The following is a 25,969-nucleotide window of genomic DNA, read 5'->3' as shown; positions in this document are numbered from 1 at the left end:
CTGTGTTCCAGCACCGGTCTTTTGAGTGGTGTCGGTATTCCGTTGTCGGTCATCTGACCACCTGCATCCAGTCTGCAGGAATGCCAAATGTATCCCTGTGATACAATGGGTTCCTTTACCAGGTTATCACATGACAAGACTTCAAATCAGTGGATTTAGACCTCCTAGGAAGCAAAATATCAGTTTGGGGCCCCCCTCTCCCAACTGCATGCAATTTCACACACATACACACTGCCCACCATTGTCAGGGGTTTGTTGTGACTTTAGTGTGTTGTAAAATGAGGAAGAGACAGATATAGGTGGAAAATCAGTACTATACCAAGAGTAACATACAAATGTATACTCTCCTTGGGGTAAATTTACTAAGATGGGATTTCTATTTAAGATGGAAAAGCAACCAGATTCCAGGTATTATCTTCTAGAAGGTGCTAAATAAATGAGAAGTAGAATATGATTGGTTGCTATGGGTAACATCCAATCTTAAATAGAACTGCGATCTTAGTAAATGTGCCCCCTTGTGTCTAAGGTCGTGGGTGCAATTCTTAATAGTATTAATAGAAATTGAATTAACAAAAGACTAAAAGACAAATGTGGTAATAAATGTACTGGAGCAAACTATACCAAATCGTACCTCCCAACACGACTCTCTCCAGGAGGGACAGAACACTCTGCTCCTGGACTTCCCTCTTAATTTATGATAGCCATCACCTGTGCTGAAATAATAATCATAAATTAAAAGGGAAGTCCAGGAGCAGAGCATTCTGTCCCTCCTGGAGAGGGTCATGCTGGGAGGTATGCCAAATGTATAATTATAGTTGAGCCCAGAGGTAGATGTATGATGATAGGTTGCTAACTGTGTTGTGAGATACAGTTTAGTGGGAATAGGTACAGGCTGTGACAACTATAGGTTAGGAGGAGCGATGGAGGTACTCTGGTGGTCACTCACTAAACAGCAGGTCAGAGGGGCTTCAATATATATTATTGGGCAGTGGGAAACCACAGGAGGATAGAGGCACTCAACAGCAGCTTCATATCAATGCAGAAATGGAGAGTGGCCCAGGGAACTGAAATATTTACAGCAGGCACTTGCCCAAATTGTTAAGTTAGGCAGGGCACTGGGTAGGGACAGAGGAGGCTTTACTACTGGAATCCGAGGTCAGGGAGCAGGGAGAACAGTAGAGGAGTTGGGAGAGATCTGGACGTGAAAGAGAGAGCAGACTACAGCAAGGCGTCAACATGCTTAAATCCCCAGCCAGAGGGAAGAAGCAGATATATGCACAGCTAGCGCACCCAGAGGAGCAACAGTAGATGGACCCAGCAGGGAACTCTGGGGTAGATGTATTAACCTGGAGAAGGCATAAGGAAGTGATAAAGCAGTATTAAGTGCAAGGTGATAATGCACCAGCCAATCTGCTCCTAACTGTTAATTTACATATGGGAGCTGATTGGCTGGTGTGTTTATCACCTTGCATTTAACACTGGTTTATCACTTCCATATGCCTTCTCCAGGTTAGTACATCTGCCCCACAGTACCTTGGAACCGTAGGCGGGTGTCACCACGGGGGTCAAAGGAGCCAAAAGCCAAATGAGACACACCAGAAGATGTGCCCAGGCACCACCGGGATCCGCAAGGGATTAGAGACCGCGCTCGACTGGGGAATAAAGACAGCAGACTGTGGGTGGGAGCTCTGGTCAGGAGAGGCACAAACAGAGAGAGAGAGAGAGAGAGATGGAAATCCACTGTAGGGGTCCTGCAGATAGCATTGAGGTAGACCAAAAGGGGGAGTCAGTGAAGCAGTGAGACAGGTCCCACAGGTGCAGGCACAAGATCGGAGTAGTAAGGAATAGTGTGTTTAAATCTTCCCATCTTGACCCACCTGTTGTGTGATTGGCTAAAGGGTTTGACTCGTTGCAAGCAGGGAGGTCATTTGATTGGATAGCTGAAGAGTGGTATTCATTTCTGTGCCGGACAGGGATGCAAAGTGAGTGAGTGTAGTGTGACTGTGACAGCGACCGGCCCAGAACAAAGCAAAAATGCCCTAAGTGGCCGCATCCGTTACTGAACACAACGAAAGGCAGGTCTGCTAGTATGGTATACTAGGAATGGAAAATAATAATGCTGTGCAAAGTAAGTTATACTGATCATCCAGTGCCAAGTCTGTAAGGAGTTCTGATTCTTATGTATTCTTGTTTAGAAGTAAACATGAAAGTTGTATTTACAGGGCAGTATCCGTATGATGACCAGTACCATGTTTTGGTGGACAACAAGTGCAAATGTGTCAAGGTGACCTCTAGATTTGTTAAGACAGAAGACAACAAGGAGATTTTGGAAAGAAATATTGAAATAAAGTGAGTTGTTAGCACTGGGTTAAACAAATCTAAAAACGCATGCTTTCTATTTTTTTGTTACGAAATTGTGTACACAGTGGTTCCCAAACTCTGTCCTCAAGGACCCCCAACAGTTCACAGTTTCTAGGTCTCCTCATAGGGTCACAAGTAAAATAATTAGCTCCATCTATGTCCTATGTCTTAAAATGTGTCAGTGAGCAATGAGACCTGTGCACCTGCTAGGTGACCTGGAAAACATGAACTGTTGGCGGTCCTTGAGGACTGAGTTTGGGAACCACTGGTGTACATGCTCACCATTAGACTTTATGGGCCAGATGCATCATCGCTTGGAAAGTGATAAAATGGAGAGTGAAAAAGTACCAGCCAATCAGCTCCTAGCTGACATTTCTCTGACGTCCTAAGTGGATGCTGGGACTCCGTAAGGACCATGGGGAATAGCGGCTCCGCAGGAGATTGGGCACAACTAAAGAAAGCTTTAGGACTACCTGGTGTGCACTGGCTCCTCCCACTATGACCCTCCTCCAGACCTCAGTTAGAATCTTGTGCCCGGCTGAGCTGGATGCACACTAGGGGCTCTCCTGAGCTCCTAGAAAAGAAAGTATATTTTCGTTTTTTTATTTTCAGTGAGATCTGCTGGCAACAGACTCACTGCTACGAGGGACTAAGGGGAGAAGAAGCGAACCTACCTGACTGGAGATAGTTTGGGCTTCTTAGGCTACTGGACACCATTAGCTCCAGAGGGATCAAACACAGGACCCGACCTCGATCGTTCGGTCCCGGAGCCGCGCCGCCGTCCCCCTTACAGAGCCAGAAGCAAGAAGAAGGTCCTGGAAATCGGCGGCAGAAGACTTCGGTCTTCACCAAGGTAGCGCACAGCACTGCAGCTGTGCGCCATTGCTCCTCATGCACACCTCACACTCCGGTCACTGACAGGTGCAGGGCGCTGGGGGGGGGTGGGGGTGGGGGGGGGGGCGCCGCGCCCTGAGCAGCAATATTAAACACCTTGGCTGGCAAATCTACACAATATATAGTCATATAGGCTATATATGTGTAAAATACCCCTGCCAGAGATCCATAAAAAAGCGTGAGAAGGGGCGGGGCTATCTCCCTCAGCACACTGGCGCCATTTTTTCTTCACAGTGCAGCTGGAAGACAGCTCCCCAGGCTCTCCCCTGTAGTTTTCAGGCTCAAAGGGTTAAAAAGAGAGGGGGGGGCCCCACTAAATTTAGGCGCAATATTGTGTATACAAGCAGCTATTGGGAAAAATCACAGTTATAGTGTTAATCCCTGCATTATATAGCGCTCTGGTGTGTGCTGGCATACTCTCTCTCTGTCTCCCCAAAAGACTTTGTGGGGTCCTGTCCTCAGTCAGAGCATTCCCTGTGTGTGTGCGGTGTGTCGGTACGGCTGTGTCGACATGTTTGAGGAGGATACGTGGAGGCGGAGCAGATGCCGATAAATGTGATGTCGCCCCCTGTGGAGCTGACACCAGAGTGGATGGATAAGTGGAAGGTATTAACCGACAGTGTCAACTCCTTATGTAAAAGGCTGGATGACGTAACAGCTATGGGACAGCCGGCTTCTCAGCCCGCGCCTGCCCAGGCATCTCAAAGGCCATCAGGGGCTCAAAAACGCCCGCTACCTCAGATGGCAGATACAGATGTCGACACGGAGTCTGACTCCAGTGTCGACGAGGTTGAGACATATACACAATCCACTAGGAACATCCGTTGCATGATCTCTGTAATGAAAAATGTGTTACACATTTCTGACATTAACCCATAGTACCACAAAAAAGGGGTTTTATGTTTGGGGAGAAAAAGCAGCCAGTGTTTTGTTCCCCCATCAGATGAGTGAATGAAGCGTGGGTTCCCCCGATAAGAAACTGGTAATTTCTAAAAAGTTACTGATGACGTACCCTTTCCCGCCAGAGGATAGGTCACGTGGGGAGTTATCCCCTAGGGTGGATAAGGCGCTCGCACGTTTGTCAAAAAAGGTGGCACTGCCGTCTTAGGATACGGCCACTTTGAAGGAGCCTGCTGATTAAAAGCAGGAGGCTATCCTGAAGTCTGTATACACACTCAGGTACTATACTGAGACCTGCAATTGCCTCAGCATGGATAGTGCTGCTGCAGCGTGGTCTGATACCCTGTCAGATAATATTGATACCCTAGACAGGGATACTATTTTGCTAACCATAGAGCATATTAAAGACGTCGTTTTATATATGAGGGATGCACAGAGGGATATTTGCCGGCTGGCATCCAAAATTAATGCAATGTCCATTCTGCCAGGAGGGTATTAGGGACCCGGCAGTGGACAGATGATGCTGACTTTAAAAGGCACATGGAGATTCTGCCTTATGAGGGTGAGGAATTGTTTGGGGATGGTCTCTGGGACCTCGTATCCACAGCAACAGCTGGGAAGAATTTTTTTTTACCTCAGGTTTCCTCACAGCCTAAGAAAGCACCGTATTATCAGGTATAGTCCTTTCGGCTTCAGAAAAGCGAGCGGGTCAAAGGCGCTTCCTTTCTGCACAGAGACAAGGGAAGAGGGAAAAAGCTGCACCAGACAGCCAGTTCCCAGGATCAAAAATCTTCCCCCGCTTCATCTGAGTCCACCGCATGACGCTGGGGCTCCACAGGTGGAGCCAGGTGCGGTGGGGGCGCGTCTCGGGAACTTCAGCGAACAGTGGGCTCGTTCACAGGTGGATCCCTGGGTTCTGCAAGTAGTATCACAGGGATACAAGCTGGAGTTCGAGGCGACTCCCCCTCGCCGTTACCTCAAATCAGCCGTGCCTGCTGCCCTCGGAGAAAGGGGAGGTAGCACTGGCGGCAATTCACAAGCTGTACTTCCAGCAGGTGATAATCAAGGTACCCCTCCTTCAACAAGGCCGGGGTTACTATTCCACAATGTTTGTGGTACCGAAACCAGACGGTTCGGTGAGACCCATTCTAAAATTGAAATCTTTGAACACTTATATACGAAGGTTCAAGTTCAAAATGAAATCGCTCAGGGCGGTTATTGCAAGCCTGGAAGAAGGGGATTACATGGTATCACTGGACATCAAGGATGCTTACCTGCATGTCCCCATTTACCCTCCTCACCAGGAGTACCTCAAAATTGTGGTACAGGTCTGTCATTACCAATTCCAGACGTTGCCGTTGGTCTGTCCCCGGCACCAAGGGTATTTACCAAGGTAATGGCCGAAATGATGATACCCTTTGAAAAAAGGGAGTTATAATTATCCCTTACTTGGACGATCTCCTTATAAAGGCGAGGTCCAAGGAGCAGTTGTTAGTCAGAGTAGCACTATCTCGGGAAATGCTACAACAGCACGGCTGGATTCTGAATATTCCAAAATCGCAGCTGGTTCCTACGACGCGACTACTGTTCCTGGGTATGGTTCTGGACACAGAAATGGAAAAAGTGTTTCTCCCGGAGGAGAAGGCCAAGGAGTTGTCATCTCTAGTCAGAGACTCCTAAAACAAATACAGGTGTCGGTGCATCAATGCACGCGAGTCCTGGGAAAGATGGTAGCTTCTTACGAAGAAAATCCATTCGGGAGGTTCCATGCAAGGATCTTCCAGTGGGATCTGTTGGACAAGTGGTCCGGGTCGCATCTTCAGATGCATCGGCTGATAACCCTGTCTGCAAGGGCCAGGGTGTCGCTGTTGTGGTGGCTGCAGAGTGCTCATCTTCTAGAGGGCTGCAGATTCGGCATACAGGACTGGGTCCTGGTGACCACGGATGCCAGCCTTCGAGGCTGGGGGGGCAGTCACACAGGGAAGAAACTTCCAAGGACTATGGTCGAGTCAGGAGACTTCCCTACACATAAATATTCGGGAACTAAGGGCCATTTACAATGCCCTAAGTCAGGCTAGACCCCTGCTTCAACACCAGCCGGTGCTGATCCAGTCAGACAACATCACGGCGGTCGCCCATGTAAACCAACAGGGCGGCACAAGAAGCAGGATGGCGATAGCAGAAGCCACAAGGATTTTCCGATGGGCGGAAAATCATGTGTTAGCACTGTCAGCAGTGTTCATTCCCGGAGTGGACAACTGGGAAACAGACTTTCTCAGCAGGCACGACCTCCACCCGGGAGAGTGGGGACTTCATCCAGAAGTTTTCCAAATGATTGTACACCATTGGGAAAGGCCACAGGTGGACATGTCGGCGTCCCGCCTCAACAAAAAGCTAAAAATATATTGCGCCGGGTCAAGGGACCCTCAGGCGATAGCTGTGGACGCTCTGGTAACACCGTGGGTGTACCAGTCGGTGTATGTGTTCCCTCCTCTGCCTCTCATACCCAAGGTACTGAGAATAATAAGAAGGAGAGGAGTACGAACTATACTCGTGGTTCCGGATTGGCCAAGAAGAGCTTGGTACCCAGAACTTCAAGAAATGATCTCAGAGGACCCATGGCCTCTGCCGCTCAGACAGGACCTGCTGCAGCAGGGGCCCTGTCTGTTCCAAGACTTACCGCGGCTGCGTTTGACGGCATGGTGGTTGAACACCGGATCCTAAAGGAAAAAGGCATTCCGGAGGAAGTCATTAAGGCTAGGAAAGATGTGATCGCAAAACATTATCACCGCATATGGCAAAAATATGTTGCTTGGTGTGAGGCCAGGAAGGCCCCAACGGAGGAATTTCAACTGGGTCGATTTCTGCACTTCCTACAGTCAGGAGTGACTATGGGCCTAAAATTGGGTTCCATTAAGGTCCAGATTTCGGCTCTGTACATTTTCTTCCAAAAAAGAACTGGCTTCACTGCATGAAGTTCAGACTTTTGTTAAGGGAGTGCTGCATATTCAGCCCCCGTTTGTGCCTCCAGTGGCACCGTGGGATCTCAACGTGGTGTTGGATTTCCTGAAGTCGCATTGGGTTGAGCCACTTAAATCCGTGGAGCTAAAATACCTCACGTGGAAAGTGGTCATGCTGTTGGCCTTGGCGTCGGCCAGGCGTGTATCAGAATTGGCGGCTTTGTCATGCAAAAGCCCTTATCTGATTTTTTTTATATGGATAGGGCGGAATTGAGGAGCCAGTGCACACCAGGTAGTCCTAAAGCTTTCTTTAGTTGTGCCCAGTCTCCTGCGGAGCCGCTATTCCCCATGGTCCTTACGGAGTCCCAGCATCCACTACGGACTACGAGAAATAGATTTACCGGTGAGTAAAATCTTATTTTTTCAAACACAGCCTGTGACATGGCAACTAGGACCTGATTGGCTGGTACTTTTTCACTCTCCATGTTATCACTTTCCAAGCGATGATGCATCTAGCCCTATGTCTTAGGACATGTGTTGCATGTCTAAGGGACATCACCAAATGTTCTCACACTATGCAGCCACTTTTGCGCCACATGTTTAAGTGGAGAAATAGGTTGAATGAACACTTCTATTGCTATTAATTTTGTCCTTCAAGTCATGTGTGCCAATGCAAATCCCAGACCCTGCATATTGAATGCTCTTCAGAAATAAGGTCCATAAATAAAAATAAGTGTAAAAATTTCTCAGATCCACAGTTGTACACTTAAATAGGAACAACAGTATAAGAAAACAAGAAAAGCTGGTGCAGTAAGGGTGATAACCCAATATGATACACTTGTATTCATGTTTAGTAGGCATGTACTAAGGGCCTGATTCCGCTATTGACTGAAGTTTAGTTGACTACGTCTGCGTTGGAACCAAAGGGTGCCATGATACTGTTGCAGCTCCAGACACAGTGTGGGGTGGAATTGGGGACCTTTACACAAAACGGAGTAGTTGCCCCCGTGTTCTTGGGAGTGTCGAGGCCAGTGATGCAGATTTACTGGCCTCGGCATGGTGGTCATTCTGAGTAACGTTAGATGGTTGATGGTGATCCAATGCTAAGTCTTTGGACGCAGCAGCGGATCAGAGAAGGCGGCAGTGTCCTTTTTGGCACAAGACGCCTTCTGCAGTCTTTGTATATATTAGCAAAGCCACTGCATACAAAGACAGGCGTACTATTAACCAGCATTTCTGAATCAGCACCTACTGTAAGTCCATATTTTAGAATGTAGTTTAATAACCTTCTGGAGCAAATATCAGAGTTTCATAAATGTTCATCAGTAGGCCTACAATTTTTTCAAATACTACAGTACAGATGTAGCCACGCTCATTGTGGCTGTGCCTAGTGTCACCAGTGACTAGGTTGCCACGATGCGTGCGTATATTTGCACCCACGACCCATACACATTGCATTAATGGGTTGCGGAATAGGCGCAGCCAGTCGTTGCAGCAATGTGTATGCATGTGCGCACGCATCACGGCAACAATGAGCTTGGCTACATCTGTACTACATAATACAAAACTTAAATAAGGAAACAAATCTCAATTGTTTTTATTAATCCATGCACTCAATTTTAATATTAATAAAAATAGTTCTAAACCCCATGAAATTGCTTATCACCTCTGTATTTAATCAAGGGTCTTTTAAAAACAGCGTAGACTGGAGCTAAATGCCACCAAAAATGAACTTATTCCGTTTGAATGCAAGTATGACAAGTATGACAAATTTCCAATTGTACTCTTTGTAAAAAATATCTAGAGGATTGTAGTGTAATAGTTTGTCACTCCAACCAATTTCCATAGCATTTTCTTCCTTTTTTCACACATCTTGTATAATATTTCTCCACAGGGTACCAATGAGAAGCAGAGTGAACATTTCCGATCCTACTTCACCTCTGAGAACCAATTTTGTCTACAAGCTTTCAGACCTGTAAGTTGTAATTGTAAAATTAACTGTGAAGAATAACAGAACACACACAGTATATATGTGCAGTATATATAAGGGATGCATGTGGCCGACGCAGGAATCCCGACAACACTCGGGAGACCGTCACCGGAAGATCAACCACTGACATCCCAAAGGTAGTGTCAGGGTATGTGTCACCTTTGGGATTATGGCCTGAGGGGGTGCTTTGGGGTTAGGAACTAGAAGAGGGGTTATTCCTGGCAGACACCTTCCTCCCCCCGAGGGTTAGCCCTAGCCACCACCCCCGGAGGGTTAGGGTAGGGGAGTGGGTAAAAATACTTACAATTCCCCCACCGCCGTCGGGATCTTCAATGACGGTACGCTGGTGTCGATCATGTGACTACCGGCATCCCGACCACGGGTTAGCATACTGAACCCATACATAATATAGTCCTATTATTGTGCATTGGTTATTTTATTGGTTTCCTTTTTTTTTTTTTTAAGAATGAAGAAATATTAAGGGGGATATTTATCAAAGTCTACTCATGATAAATGCAATTATATCCAATCATTTCAGAGCTAATGAATTCACCCCACTGAGTATTCAATTAGGGCCGTTTTCGTCCGTTTTGAAGGCATTTTCGCCAATGCCTTTTCACCTTTTTTTTAAAGTGAAAAACCTTTCTAAAAATGCCTGAAAAACAGCGAAAATGGCCCGCCAATCCACGTGTTTTGCGCCACTGCCACATTTTTTTGCCTAGGCAAAAATCCGGCCCTGAATCCCCATTCGCCCTAAAAATAGCGAAAAGCTCTTTTTTTTTCCGCCTAGGCGGATAAAACTGAGCTAATTGCATAGCCCTCATAGTATGGAAAATCCTTCTCTCAGCCACACCATCACCTCCTCCTGCGACGTCTCAGCACACCATATCCTTCCCCCACGCATTGTCTGTCAGCATATCATCTCCCACCCTGCGTCGTCACTCAGCACACCATCACCTCCCCGTGTCGTCACTCGGCACACCATCATCTCCCCCTGCGTCATTACTCAGCACACCATCATCTCCCCCTGTGACGTCACTCACCACACCATCACCTCCCCCTGCGGTGTCATTCAGCACGCCATTGCACTCTGTCTATCTGTGTGTGTGTGTGTCCCCACACACACTTCTAACCCCTTCTTTTGTGTCACCTCCCCCCTTGTAATCCTATCACTGTGGCACCACTCCCATCCCTCACCCCCTTACCATCTGGGAGGCAGGAGCTAGGAACCGTGAGCAGTTGGGGACTGTGTGCGAGGTCCCGCGCTGGTTTCTCCCACAGCATGCTCCACAACAGGCTCTCTCCTCCCCGCACTCTGCCGTAAACCCCCGATCTCTTCTCCCATGCACTGGGAGCCCAAGCTGCTGCTGCTGTCAGGGAGACTGCACCACACCTGAGCTCCCCGTGCTGGCATGTGTGCCTCCCAGACACCCGGAACCCAGACTGCAGCCCTGGCACAGCAATCCGTCCACACCTGGTTTGGCACTCCGTTCATTAGAAAGGTAGCATGCTTCCAGCAGCAAGCAGACATGATGAAGGGCTGGCGGGCGGAAGGCTCGGGGGCACTGCGATTGTGGAGTGCGGGAGGACGAACAGAGTTCTGGTGCAGTGGTCACAGTGGTGTGAGTGAAAACAGTAAATGAAAAAGTAACTTGTGCCCTAGCTGCAGCTTGGCCCTCGCCCAAAAGAGCACAACTTCTTTCTAGATATAACAATAAACAGAACAGCGATCTCCAAGCGCGGCTATACAAATTTCAGATCCACGTGTCTCCACGATCCTCAAAAAAACATAGTAAAAACACCTCCATTAACAGACTTAAGATTTTGCTGCAGCTTCTGAGTTGTGTCTCCAGAAACTGACCTGTATTAAAAAAGATGCGTTCCCATAAAGGTTTTTTTTTAAACTTCATGTAACCCAATGGCATAACTTCCAAGATTATTCATATGCAGCCCATCTGAACATGGCTTACCTTTATAACAAGCCCTATGTGCATTAAAAGGTATTAAATCCTAATTCGTACGTGGACCTTCGATAACACCATCAGACGGCTTCAATATGTTGATAGACCAGCAGATTTTAAAAAACTCATATTTCCCAATTTTTTTAATTTATTTTCACAAACACTGTGAAACATTAAAAAACATGACAAGTCCAATAATATACAAAAAAATAAGATTTTACTCACCGGTAAATCTATTTCTCGTAGTCCGTAGTGGATGCTGGGAACTCCGTAAGGACCATGGGCACAACTAAAGAAAGCTTTAGGTCACCTGGTGTGCACTGGCTCCTTCCACTCCTCCAAGCCTCAGTTAGGACACTGTGCCCGGACGAGCTGACATAATAAGGAAGGATTTTGAATCCCGGGTAAGACTCTTACCAGCCACACTAATCACACTGTACAGTATAACTCGTGATACAATACCTAGTTTAACAGTATGAAAACAACTGAGCCTCTCAACAGATGGCTCAACAATAACCCTTTAGTTAACAGTAACTATGTACAAGTATTGCAGACAATCCGCACTTGGGACGGGCGCCCAGCATCCACTACGGACTACGAGAAATAGATTTACCGGTGAGTAAAATCTTATTTTCTCTGACGTCCTAGTGGATGCTGGGAACTCCGTAAGGACCATGGGGATTATACCAAAGCTCCCAAACGGGCGGGAGAGTGCGGATGACTCTGCAGCACCGAATGAGAGAACTCCAGGTCCTCCTCAGCCAGGGTATCAAATCTGTAGAATTTTGCAAACGTGTTTGCCCCTGACCAAGTAGTAGCTCGGCAAAGTTGTAAAGCCGAGACCCCTCGGGCAGCCGCCCAAGATGAGCCCACCTTCCTTGTGGAATGGACTTTTACTGATTTAGGATGCGGCAGTCCAGCCGCAGAATGCGCCTGCTGAATTGTGCTACAAATCCAGCGAGCAATAGTCTGCTTAGAAGCAGGAGCACCCAGTTTGTTGGGTGCATACAGGATAAATAGCGAGTCAGTTTTTCTGACTCCAGCCGTCCTGGAAACATAAATTTTCAAGGCCCTGACTACGTCCAGCAACTTGGAATCCTCCAAGTCCCTAGTAGCCGCAGGCACCACAATAGGTTGGTTCAAGTGAAAAGCTGATACCACCTTAGGGAGAAACTGAGGACGAGTCCTCAATTCTGCCCTATCCATATGGAAAATCAGATAAGGGCTTTTACACGACAAAGCCGCCAATTCTGACACCCGCCTGGCCGAAGCCAAGGCCAATAACATGACCACTTTCCACGTGAGATATTTTAGATCCACGGTTTTAAGTGGCTCAAACCAATGTGATTTTAAGAAACTCAACACCACGTTGAGATCCCAAGGTGCCACTGGAGGCACAAACGGGGGCTGAATATGCAGCACTCCCTTCACAAACGTCTGAACTTCAGGCAATGAAGCCAGTTCTTTCTGGAAGAAAATCGACAGAGCCGAGATCTGTACCTTAATGGAGCCTAATTTCAGGCCCATAGTCACTCCTGTTTGTAGGAAATGCAGAAATCGACCTAGTTGAAATTCCTCTGTTGGGGTCTTTTCGGCCTCACACCAAGCAACATATTTCCGCCATATGCGGTGATAATGCTTTGCAGTTACATCTTTCCTGGCTTTAATCAGCGTAGGAATTACTTCCTCCGGAATGCCCTTTTCCTTCAGGATCCGGCGTTCAACCGCCATGCCGTCAAACGCAGCCGCGGTAAGTCTTGGAACAGACAGGGCCCCTGCTGCAGCAGGTCCTGTCTGAGCGGCAGAGGCCATGGGTCCTCTGAGATCATCTCTTGAAGTTCCGGGTACCACGCTCGTCTTGGCCAATCCGGAACCACGAGTATTGTTCTTACTCCTCGTTTTCTTATTATTCTCAGTACCCTTGGTATGAGAGGCAGAGGAGGGAACACATAAACTGACTGGTACACCCACGGTGTCACCAGAGCGTCCACAGCTATCGCCTGAGGGTCCCTTGACCTGGCGCAATATCTCTCTAGTTTTTTGTTTAGGCGGGACGCCATCATGTCCACTTGTGGACGTTCCCATCGATTTACAATCAGCGTGAAGACTTCTGGATGAAGTCCCCACTCTCCCGGGTGGAGGTCGTGCCTGCTGAGAAAGTCTGCTTCCCAGTTGTCCACTCCCGGAATGAACACTGCTGACAGTGCTAGTACGTGATTTTCCGCCCATCGGAGAATCCTTGTGGCTTCTGCCATTGCCATCCTGCTTCTTGTGCCGCCCTGTCGATTTACATGGGCGACTGCCGTGATGTTGTCTGACTGGATCAGTACCGGCTGGTTTTGAAGCAGAGGCCTTGCCTGACTTAGGGCGTTGTATGGCATGGAACCTGCCGAAAGGAATTGCTTCGTAAGAAGCCACCATCTTTCCCAGGACCCGCGTGCAGTGATGCACCGATACCTGTTTCGGTTTCAGGAGGTCTCTGACTAGAGATGACAGCTCCTTGGCTTTCTCCTCCGGGAGAAACACTTTTTTCTGGACTGTGTCCAGGATCATACCCAGGAACAGTAGACGTGTCGTCGGAACCAGCTGTGATTTTGGAATATTCAGAATCCAACCGTGCTGGTGTAGCACCTCCTGAGATAGTGCTACTCCCACCAACAACTGCTCCTTGGACCTCGCCTTTATTAGGAGATCGTCCAAGTACGGGATAATTAAAACTCCCTTTCTTCGAAGGAGTATCATCATTTCCGCCATTACTTTGGTAAACACCCTCGGTGCCGTGGAGAGTCCAAACGGCAGCGTCTGGAATTGGTAATGGCAATCCTGTACCACAAATCTGAGGTACTCCTGGTGAGGATAGTAAATGGGGACATGCAGGTAAGCATCCTTGATGTCCAGGGATACCATGTAATCCCCCTCGTCCAGGCTTGCAATAACCGCCCTGAGCGATTCCATCTTGAACTTAAATTTTTTTATGTATGTGTTCAAGGATTTCAAATTTAAAATGGGTCTCACCGAACCGTCTGGTTTCGGTACCACAAACAGTGTGGAATAGTAACCCCGTCCTTGTTGAAGTAGGGGCACCTTGACTATCACCTGCTGGGAATACAGCTTGTGAATTGCCTCTAGCACAGCCTCCCTGCCTGAGGGAGTTGTCGGCAAGGCAGATTTTAGGAACCGGTGGGGTGGAGACGCCTCGAATTCCAGTTTGTACCCTTGAGATACTATTTGCAGGATCCAGGGATCCACCTGTGAGCGAGCCCACTGATCGCTGAAATTTTTGAGGCGGCCCCCCACCGTACCTGGCTCCGTCTGTGGAGCCCCACCGTCATGCGGCGGACTTGGAAGAAGCGGGGGAGGACTTTTGCTCCTGGGAACCTGCTGTTTGTTGCAGCCTTTTTCCCCTACCTCTGCCTCTGGACAGAAAGGACCCGCCTTTTCCACGCCTGTTTTTCTGAGTCCGAAAGGACTGTACCTGATAAAACGGCGCCTTTTTAGGCTGTGAGGGAACATGGGGTAAAAATGCTGACTTCCCAGCAGTTGCTGTGGAAACTAGGTCCGAGAGACCATCCCCGAATAACTCCTCACCCTTATAAGGCAAAACTTCCATGTGCCTTTTTGAATCTGCATCCCCTGTCCACTGGCGAGTCCATAAGCCTCTCCTAGCAGAAATGGACAGTGCACTTATTTTAGATGCCAGCCGGCAGATCTCCCTCTGTGCATCTCTCATGTATAAGACTGAGTCTTTTATATGCTCTATGGTTAGCAGAATAGTGTCCCTGTCTAGGGTGTCAATATTTTCTGACAGGGAATCTGACCACGCAGCGGCAGCACTGCACATCCATGCTGACGCAATAGCTGGTCTAAGTATAATGCCTGAGTGTGTATACACAGACTTCAAGATCGCCTCCTGCTTTCTATCAGCAGGTTCCTTGAGGGCGGCCGTATCCGGAGACGGTAGTGCCACCTTTTTAGACAAACGTGTGAGCGCTTTATCCACCCTAGGTGGTGTCTCCCAACGTGACCTATCCTCTGGCGGGAAAGGGAACGCCATTAGTAACTTCTTAGAGATTACCAATCTTTTATCAGGGAAAGCCCACGCTTCTTCACACACTTCATTTAATTCTTCTGATGGGGGAAAGACTACGGGTAGTTTTTTCTCCCCAAACATAATACCCTTTTTAGTGGTACCTGGGTTTATATCAGAAATGTGTAACACCTCTTTCATTGCTTCAATCATGCAACAAATGGCCTTAGTGGACATTAGACTAGACTCATCATCGTCGACACTGGTGTCAGTATCCGTGTCGACATCCGCGTCTGCCATCTGAGGTAGCGGGCGTTTTAGAGCCCCCCTTTGAGACACCTGGACAGGCACGAGCTGAGAAGCCTGCTGTCCCGCATTCGGCATGTCGTAAAAATTTTTGTGTAAGGAGTCGACGCGTGCACGCAATTCCTTCCATAAGTCCATCCACTCAGGTGTCTGCCCCGCAGGGGGTGACATCCCTTCTATATGCAACTGCTCCGCCTCCACCTCATTATCCTCATCAAACATGTCGACACAGCTGTACCGACACACCGCACACACACAGGGAATGCTCTAACAGAGGACAGGACCCACAAAAGCCCTTTGGGGAGACAGAGTGAGAGTATGCCAGCACACACCAGAGCGCTATATAATGCAGGGACTAACTGAATTATGTCCCCTATAGCTGCTGTTATATATACTGCGCCTAAATTTAGTGCCCCCCCTCTCTTTTTTACCCTTTTCTGTAGTGTAGACTGCAGGGGAGAGCCAGGGAGCTTCCTTCCAGCAGAGCTGTGAGGGAGAAATGGCGCCAGTGTGCTGAAGGAGATAGCTCCGCCCCTTTTTCGCGGACTATTCTCCTGCTTTTTTCTGGATTCTGGCAGGGGTAATTATCACATATATAGCCTCTGGGGCTATATATTGTGGTATTTTTGCCAGCCAAGGTCTTTTTATTGCTGCTCAGGGCGCCCCCCCCCCCCTAGCGCCCTGCACCCTCAGTGACCGGAGTGTGAAGTGTGTATGAGGAGCAATGGCGCACAGCTGCAGTGCTGTGCGCTACCTTGGTGAAGACAGATGTTTTCTGCCGCCGATTTTCCGGACCTCTTCTTACTTCTGGCTCTGTAAGGGGGACGGCGGCGCGGCTCCGGGACCGAACACCAAGGCCAGTTCCATGCGGTCGGTCCCTCTGGAGCTAATGGTGTCCAGTAGCCTAAGAAGCCCAAGCTAGCTGCAAGCAGGTAGGTTCGCTTCTTCTCCCCTTAGTCCCTCGCTGCAGTGAGCCTGTTGCCAGCAGGTCTCACTGTAAAATAAAAAACCTAAATATATACTTTCTTTCTAGAAGCTCAGGAGAGCCCCTAGTGTGCATCCAACCTCGGCCGGGCACAAAATCTAACTGAGGCTTGGAGGAGGGTCATAGTGGAAGGAGCCAGTGCACACCAGGTGACCTAAAGCTTTCTTTAGTTGTGCCCAGTCTCCTGCGGAGCCGCTATTCCCCATGGTCCTTACGGAGTTCCCAGCATCCACTAGGACGTCAGAGAAATAGGAGGTACCCTGGTAAGTATCGGGAAGGCCACTTCCACTAGTGGTGCGAGTGGGCCGTGCAGGTGCCGGTGGTTCCCCCCTCTGCTGGGTCTGACATGATGCTCACACCCACTAGTTACACCACTGGTGGGTGGCCTCAATATTTATTGATGGGGGCTCCCACAAATTTGTTGCCCTGGGGCTCCCACAAGCCTTAATCCGGCCCTGCCCTTCATTCTGTGTCTCTATGTGTCCCCATCCCCCCCTTCAGAGAGAGAGTGAGAGTGTGTTTGTTTTTTGTGTGTGTCTGTGTTGTTTCACCCCCCAGCCCCCCAACCTTCAGCTGGGAGCCGGGAGTCAGGGAGCCTGCAAGTCAGGAGCAGGGGTGGCCAAGCAGCGGGGGAGCTCACGGAGCGTGACGCTGGTGCTGCGGTCACGCTTCCTCCCAGCAGCAGGAGACTGGGTGCTGCTGCTTGAATGCCACATCCATGGGTCTAGCTCGGCGGCGCAGTGGTAACCGGCGGGAGGGCGGCAGCAGCACAATGACGGAAGTGGGGAGGCGGAGCACGTATGATGCCATGGCCGGCGGTGCCCCATTCTGCTGGGCCTGCCACGACGCCCATGGCACGTGCCCTGCTCGACCCCATTTAGTTACGCCTCTGGGTGGTGTGCTTAAATCTCACACCGAGATTCATTGATGTATCACTAGTTAATAGTTAGTACTATGGACAAAGACTTGTTAAGTCCCGGTGCCATGTGCACAAACTCAGAAAAGTTGCAGTGACACATGAACAGCCTGGGCAAGTAACGAGGGCTACAGCCTTGGCACAACACAGCACAGATAGGCATCAAAGATCAGTTTATCTGAAAGATCACTTATCAGGGTTTGATCTTCAGGGGCCAAACCGTCCAATGAGGACTAGTGAAGAAATTGCTTATAGCAACCAATCATTTCTTGCTCTCATTTATCTAGTACAATCTATAAAATGATAGGTGCAATCTGATTGCTTGCTATCCTAAAGCTACTGTAGGTACACACTTGTCCAATCCTCGACAGATCAGACTGTGTATACAATCCTTCTGCAGACATGCTCACAGATTCTACATCCAATCTCGCTACACACCCATCTCCAGGGCAACCAAGGCCAGGGCTGAAGCCTGGGGGTATCCCTGGCACCTCTGGGCGGTGGGTGACAAGCTGATAATCCATTAGTAAAGGAATGATACTGTCTTTTGCAGAAGGACAACAGGTCACAGCAAGCCACCCTTCCACATGCTGGAACCCCAAGTACCAGCAGGCGGGATATTGGGGGCCCGCTGGTAAATATAGTCCTCCTGTAAAAAAATATTATAATAAAAACAGGACACCAAATGTTTTAATAAATTATTATACATCATCACCTAGGGGCGGCAGTTTTTAAACTCTTTTACATTGCTGATGCCACCCAGCCAGGACTTCTATGGCGTCTTTCAAGAACTCTTCATCACATCTCCTCCGCTGGACTGCCTCCTGCCTCTGGCTATTATTAGCCTGTACAATGGGACGTGGTGATGACAAGGCTCACTGCGTTTGGCTCACCATGGCCATCTTTCATTTTCAAAAAGGGCACAGAAGTGGCATTTTTAAAAAGGGAAACTGTGCCACTGCTATTCTGCAAGCTGCCCGCTGCCAAACTCTGCAAAGGTAACGTATTCGGTCCCACCGCCTTGTTTCCTGCCACCATAGCCTACGGCACCTCTCTCCATCACCGCCATGCTCTCCGCTGATTCCCGCAGCAGCGGCAGACAGTGCCGGGATCCTGGGCTGCCGGGACTGGAGATTGGTTCCCTACTCCAGTCTCAGCAACCTACACACTTCAATATTGGTCACCCAGTCAGCAGACGGGTCTCCTAGTTTTTAAGCAGTTTTACAAACCAGGAGACCCGACAGGTGACCCAGACAGGGTGTGCAGGTCGGTCGGCGGAGGGTACAGAATGTCTGGAAAACCGATCATTTGGGAGTTGGATCTTCACAGATTCGGACACTTGTGTACCCAGCTTTACTCTTTAGGAGGAGTGATATATGTCTCCCCTAATGCAATTTTGCATTGACACAAGACAACTCTGTACTGCACATCTTCATGAATAGACCCCATAGAACTGTTACTTATCACTATAGCCTGCATCAGTTCGATGCAATCTATAGCTTCGCTAAGAACCTTCACCGGTTTTGCCAAACGATGTGGTATATCCGGGTCCAACCAATATTCCATGACTACACAGTGAGAGACCTAAAACAAGCCCCTGTCATCTCTCCTAATCAGGAGGGTGTCTGCAGCATCTATTCCCATTTTTCATAACTGTAAATTTGACTGTGGCAATAAATCCCAAATTAAAGTAAGCCGAAAACTATGATCCATACCATGAACAACTTTAAGGATCTACAACTGGCCAAAATTAATTTTAAATGGTTTCAATAATTTAGACATCTACAAATGTAACTATTTATTATATTTATTAGAGGGTGAAATTTACTGAATTTGCTGCACTTTGTAAGATTTGTAAGGGTTACCTACGTTATACCGGCAGACGGGATGCCGGCTGTCAATATCCAGACAGCGGCATCACACCCACCAGAATGTCGGCAGTGGGGTGAGCGCTAAGAGTCACCCTTGTGGGCTCGCTATGCTCGCCACAGGATCTGTTCCCACTCTATGGGTTTCTTGGACGCCCACGAGTGGGAACAGCTCTGGTGCGCAGGGATTCCGACAGTCCGGATTTCGGCGTCAGTATCCCGAACGCCGGGATACGACAGCCGGCATTTTAACTGCATCCCATTTGTAATTATACTATTTTGGGGCAGTATTTGGTTCACATATGTTATGAAGGGGGAAAAGAGCTGCTGCTCTATAAACTGCTTTGTTAGTCATTTATTTATATAAACTGCTTTGTTAGTCACTGTGTATAACACTATATATTTATGTTTGTATTGTAGTTGCAAAAAATGTGATCCTGTGGAAATGGACATCGGCGGTGAGCCAACTCTGGTCTCTCAGGGCAGTTGCAGTAAATCTGATGACATTTGCTACACCTATGATAGAAACAAGTGCTACACAAATGAAGTCCCATTCACATACAATGGAAAGACGATAATGAAAAAAGTAGCACTGACTCCTGAGTCCTGCTATGAATAGATACAGGCAAATACATATTATACTGTGCATTTTATTTCAAATAAACAGCAAAAGATACATGTACATTATAACTTGCTGCACAAATACATGTTTTATGTTACAGCCTTGCCTGACTTGTAGATTACATTTTTTGCAATAAACCCGTTTTCTGTGCAAATAAATGAAGCAACTGTGGCTCTTTTTTCTTTTACGCTAGATTCCTAGCCACCTATTGTTAATCAATGACTGAATAGAATTTATAAGCTTGTGAACTGGTGGAAAACTTTTAGACTGAATGACACCTCTGATATTTATAGTGTTTCTACTGGTGACAGATCAATTTATAATGTATTATTTAAGCAAAAGGAATTTTATTGATTGGGTACAAAAATCCTCACAGCTTGGTGGTGCAGTCAGAGCTCTGCACTAAGTAACAGCACCCTCCTAGAATACAATAGTTAGCTGCATCCTATTAATGACAATGGCAAAACCCTTTGAATTATACATCATAAGCAATGAATATAATTTATTTTGAAGTCATTTGTCCACATATACCCTATACAAATGAAAAACAAACCCTTATTTTCCGTGAAAGCCACTATCTTTTTCTTCTTCTCTAAATGTACAGCCTTTCTCATTGTAAGGCTCACTTCTAGACCCTATAACTGCTCCTAAGCCAGTGGTTTCCAAACTTTTTTGAATCACGGCGCCTTAGAATATCAGAATTTTTTTCATGGCACCCCTAGGCCAAAAATTTCTTATTGAGAAATTTAGAAAGAAATATTACATTAAGTAGATCGCATTTATATATGTCATCCTTAGGGTCAGTTGTGTGGTGAGGGACAAGATTTGCTTCTGTTTGGCCACATATTGTATGACTGGCAGCCACCAGCACTGGTTTTGCCTATTGACCATATATAATTTGAATTGGTCCTGGACCACCAACCCAGGGCACCCCTGCAAGTGTCCCGAGGCACCCCAGGGAGCCACGGCACACAGTTTGGAAACCTCTATCCTAAGCTGTACTGGTCTGACAGAGCAGTAGGCAGTAATATTCAGTGGGATGTTATGGTAGTAAACCCTTACTTTTACTGGAGTCCCAGAGGTGCAAGCTAAAATAAGCAGGGTTTTATGGTAACTACCGTTATTACTGGAAATGCATGCAACTAGGGCCAGATTAACAATGGGGACTGGTTGCCACATAAAAATAGGCCCATAATCACGACACCATGATGCTGTCCAGCAGGCCACATGCTCAGTCATAAATCATAAATACTAAAAGTATGGGCCTGATTCAGACCTGATCGCAGCAGCAAAGTTGTTCTCTAATGGTCAAAACAATGGGGGTCATTCAGACCTGATCGCACGCTATGTTTTTTTGCAGCGCTGCAATAAGGTCAGAACTGCGCATGCGTATGCTCCGCAATGCGCAGGCGTGTTGCCCCCGGCGACGGGGATCGCTGGAGAGCGACGGAATTACAGATGAAAGCGATCGCACGAAGATTGACAGGAAGAGGCCATTTGTGGGTGTCAACTGACCGTTTCCAGGGAGTGTCCAAAGAAACGCAGGCGTGTCCAGCTGTTTTACAGGACGGTTCCTGACGGCAGGTCCAGGCTGGATTGTTGCAGCGGTTGAGTAATTCCTGAGCTGTGCAGAGACTGCACAAACTTTTGTTTGTGCAGCTCTCTGCACATGCATTCGCACCCCTGCAGGCGGCGACTACCTGGTCGCAGCAGTGCAAAAAACGCCTGCTTGCGACCAGGTCTGAATTAGGCCCCATGTGCACTGCAGGTGGAGCAGATGTAACATGTGCAGAGAGAGTTAGATTTGGGTGGGTTATTTTGTTTCTGTGCAGGGTAAGTACTGGCTACTTTATTTTTACAAATTTCTGCTTTGCCCAGGATGATAAAAATCCTAGTTTTCGCCCTGTCCAATATTTATGTGTCATATTTCCAGAATATGCCCCTTTTTCACTCTGGAAGCCATAAATACCCAACCTAAGGCCTTCTCACTTCTCACCTTGATTACTTCAATATGCTACTCATCTATCTCACACCTGCACCATTTCAGTCTATTCTTAAGTCTGCTGTATGACTTATTATCCTCTCATGACCCTTCACCTCTGCTGCCTGCCTTTGCCAATCACTCCAATGGCTGCATGTCCCACTCAGAATTATATTAGCTTTAACCAAAGGAGGCAGGAGGATTGAGCAAAGACAACTTCTAGCTCCATCTGTGTGAAAATTAAACAGAACACTTATGATTTTATCTATCACTGATGTGCCTGCAAGATTGCATAAATCAACCCAGATGTCCCAAATATTTGTCAGAGGTGATGTTCTACATATGTCCTCCACATATGGTGGCTATGCCCTAAATTGCAGACCTTTGGAATGATGTTAAACACCTATTACAGACAATCATTTCTCGTCCCTTTTCGGGTTCCCTCCGCTATTTGCCACCAAAACAAATTGATCAGCTTCAACTACAACCTGGCAATTAGCAATGGACTGAAAAAAATTTAACCTACCCAAACTCTAATAAGTCCTCACTAGAATATGGTACTCGTACTGCATAAACATTATGTCTAGCATTTTGCGCTACTGCTCAAAATCTTTTTCTAAAACTTGGGAACCGTGGGCTACCTAGTTTAATGACAGTATTGTCCTAACCTGACAGATTCCATGTACAGTAAACCAGACCTAGATGCTCGTTGTGTTATATTACTATCTTGAATCAATTCTATTTCTGCCCGCCCCCCCATACCCCCTTATCCCCTCAGTGCCGGGGACCACAGTATTAAACAACTGATAATTGATTGTTAACTGTTGGTCTACTAGCCCATTTTGCCTGTGCTCAACAGGATTGTGACATTTAGTACTTACTGTATTCCCCATGCTAGGTTCCAGTTTTGTGGCAAGGCTTGTGTACACCGTTGTATGTATCGTTTCCAATTGTATCTTTTTGCAAATAAAGTTCTTAAATAAAGTTCCTAAATAAATGAACAAAGGACATTCATGACATAAAAAAATTAAAATTCACGTAAATACTCTCATAATTATAAAGTTATTCTAATTTAATTTGCATATAGCAAAAATGAAAAGGTGTGTCTTAGCCCTGGTTTATTATGAGGTTAAATAGTCCATTAAATATAAACTTATGTCTACCGACTTTAGGAACTTGTTATGTGCTTTTCTTTCTATGTGCTTTTAGGTATCTTTACTTTTCTTTGATAGGATCAAGGATAGGATGTGTTATTGCCTCAGGTTTTAACATGCTTTTAATTTATTTTCTAAAAACTGCAATAAAAATGTATTGGTGGGACATTGGTAAAAAGAAAAACACATACTATAGGGCCGGATGTAATGTATTGCAAGACGGCCAGAGCTCCAAGACTCTGGCCAAACTTGTACATTTTTTTAAAGCAGCAAACCTTTAAAAGGCAAAACCCAACCTGGTAGCAGCATGCCGCAACGCACCAAAGATGAGCATGGCTACATTCGTATGTGCCTCTTTTGTCACAATGGTGTTTGCAATTCTATGCTAATACTACTGAAATTCCTTCTCTGGTGTACAGCCATGCATATGAAAGTGCAAGGACTAAAGGCCCCCATCCACTAGTCCGATTTGGGCACTTTTCTTCAGATTTCGACGCATCTAACCAAAAAATCACATCGGAAGGCTTTTCCGATTCGATGCACTGTCCCAAGTCAGATATGTTTGAACTACAGATCTTTGTGGCTGCCCCAACTCTTTATCTGAATCTGAAGAAATCAGGTGCACATCGGAGTGGTTTTATTTTTACTTCAGATGTATCTGATCAGATTCATCTGAAGTGTAATTTGACTGGCATCTCCCTGGCCACTCCCACCTACCACAAGGACTCTGCAGCAGCATCAGACAGCAGCATCAGACCGCAGCACAGACTATTACCCCTTTCACATCGCACTAAAAACCCGGTATCGACACGGCATATTGCCGTGTCGAAAAGGGTCAGTGTGCGATGTGAAAGCTCCTTTTCAGAATTAGCGGGTCGCTTGACCCGGTAATCCAACCCGGTAAAAAAGAAGGGTTATTACTGGGTTGATTACCGGGTCAGGCGCAGTGTGAATGGGAGCCGTTCCGATGCAACGCGGCTCCCATTCACAGCATAGGGAGAGGCGGCGCAGGAGATGAGCTCATCTCCCAGCGCCGCCTCCACCCCCGCCCCTGCTGCTGCTGCGCCCCCCGCTGCTATGGCAACCGACCCGGTATATTGCCGGGTCGGAAAGCCAGCAGAGGAGAGCAAATGCCGGATCCCACCCGGTAAGTACACGTTTCTCTTACCGGGTAGGATCCGGCATTTGCGATCTGAATGCAGCAAAATTGGACTGGATTCCTTTGATTTTTGGTATGTGAAGGGCACACTTTCCACCAATGGTTTGTTTACAGTGTATTTTCCTACTGCCCACCAATAGTTATTGTTTACAGTGTATAATCACACTGCCCACCAATGTTTACTGTTTAATCACACTGCCCACCAGTAGTTATTGTTATATACCCCCCTGGTAGCCCAGCCTACTCTATTTTAATATCGCATCAGATCAATCACATGTAGCATGTGTGCATCAGATATATCTGAAGTGAATGTAGTGAAAATTAAAGCCAGGGTCCAATCCAATTCTCAGGAAGCTCCCGGGAGAGTACAAGAGAAATCTGATGCGATCTGCAGTTCATACAAGTCTGAGTAGTGGATGGCCACCCTACGACACCCAGCTCAAATACCACTTGCTGCGTCTTTAGAAGCATCTGTTGCACCATTAAAATTTGCACCAGCGCTATGATAGGTGCAGACTCGCTGTCAAAGTATGGCCTTCAATGTGAGTGATTGAGGGTCTGAGTTTGCAACTACTTCAGCGACATGGCCATGATGCAGGGCCGGTGCTAGGGTGTCCAGCGTTCCCTGCAAACAATACATTTGCGCCCTCCCATATGTAATAAAGGGATAGCATGTGTGGAAGGCTTCCACAAAAAAGGAGTGTGGGCTCACAAGTAAGGGGCGTGGCCACACAATAGTACTCCCAATTCAAATGAAACCACACATTCTTATTCACATTATACCGTGTGTAGTGCCCGATTAATATTGCACCACATAGTAGTGCTCCTTATTCACGTTACGTCACACAGTAGTGCCCCTTAATCACGTTATGCTACATAGTATTGCCCCATATACATGTCATGCTGCACAGTAGTGCTCCTTATACACAATGCCCACTGTAGTGTCCCTTTTGCACACAATGTCCACAGTAGCACCTTCTACATAACGCCAACAGTAGTAGTGCTCCTTACCCATAATGCCTGCAGTATTGTGCCACACATAATGCTCACAGTAGTAATGCCCCTTACCATAACACCCACGTTATAAGTGCCACACATAACGCCCACAGTAGTAGTGCCCCTTACCAATAACATCCACTGTGTTATTAGTGCCACACATAACGCCCACAGTAGTAGTGCCCCTTACACTTAACATCAACAGTAGTAGTGCCCATTACCAATAACACCCACGGTGTTATTGCCACACTTAATGCCCACAGTAGTATTGCCCCTTACACATATGTCCATAGGTAGAGAGTGGGGAGTGCAGTACTTACTGTACACAGGAGATCAGTGGGGTGGATTGAAGTGGCAGATTTAAGGGTCAGGCCTCCTCTAGGAACAATATTATTGTCTTTCAACCACCCCCCACCATTTTCAAAATGTCATTATTAGCGTTTAAGTTCTAACTTGCCATTTTGACATATGCATATCAGACATCTAACTCTGACTTCCCTCAGCCTCCGTGGTCACAGGCAGTAAGGAAAGGTGCAGAGATGCCCAACAACTGTGACACTTCACTATACGCCCCCTTATCAACTGTCAGTGCAGGGATGTAGTTATGTGACCGGCGGTCAGGAGACCATAACCTCCCCCTACATCCTGCCCCCTCACAATCCCGATGGTCGGCATGCCGGGATCCCTGCGTCGATATGCTGACCGGTGGTCTCCTGACCGCTGGTCATGCATACCACACCTTCAGTGCATTATGTTGCCCACATCCTTCGACACCTCACTATGTTACCCTATATCCCTGTCACAATGCTGTGTGCCCCCACATTCCCCGATAATGCACTATATGCACCCACGTTCCCTGATTAGTCACCAAACTACATGGTCCACATTC

The 25,969-nt window shown here is 47.3% G+C and overlaps 1 protein-coding gene and 1 long non-coding RNA gene across 3 annotated transcripts in view; one reads left to right on the top strand and one right to left on the bottom strand.

Moving 5' to 3' along the window:
• The window catches only part of JCHAIN (joining chain of multimeric IgA and IgM), a 60,077-nt gene extending 40,129 nt beyond the window's left edge, over positions 1 to 19,948 (top strand). For both annotated transcript variants that reach the window (XM_063935509.1, XM_063935508.1), the window contains 3 exons: positions 2,223 to 2,349; positions 9,010 to 9,090; positions 19,589 to 19,948. In XM_063935509.1, the coding sequence (XP_063791579.1) occupies positions 2,223 to 2,349; positions 9,010 to 9,090; positions 19,589 to 19,787 (407 nt within the window). In that variant the 3' untranslated portion in view covers positions 19,788 to 19,948. The remainder of the gene's footprint in view (positions 1 to 2,222; positions 2,350 to 9,009; positions 9,091 to 19,588) is intronic.
• LOC134910544 (uncharacterized) overlaps positions 1 to 25,969 on the bottom strand; it is a 263,414-nt gene that overhangs the window by 208,892 nt on the left and 28,553 nt on the right. The window contains exon 2 of the long non-coding RNA XR_010176230.1: positions 22,653 to 22,759. This is a non-coding gene — a long non-coding RNA (uncharacterized LOC134910544). The remainder of the gene's footprint in view (positions 1 to 22,652; positions 22,760 to 25,969) is intronic.

The sequence above is a fragment of the Pseudophryne corroboree genome, chromosome 1 (genome assembly GCF_028390025.1).
Source record: "Pseudophryne corroboree isolate aPseCor3 chromosome 1, aPseCor3.hap2, whole genome shotgun sequence".
In the NCBI taxonomy this organism is placed as follows: Eukaryota; Metazoa; Chordata; class Amphibia; order Anura; family Myobatrachidae; genus Pseudophryne; species Pseudophryne corroboree.
Note: the sequence above shows the minus strand (reverse complement) of the source record. Positions and strands in the feature narration are given on the sequence as shown.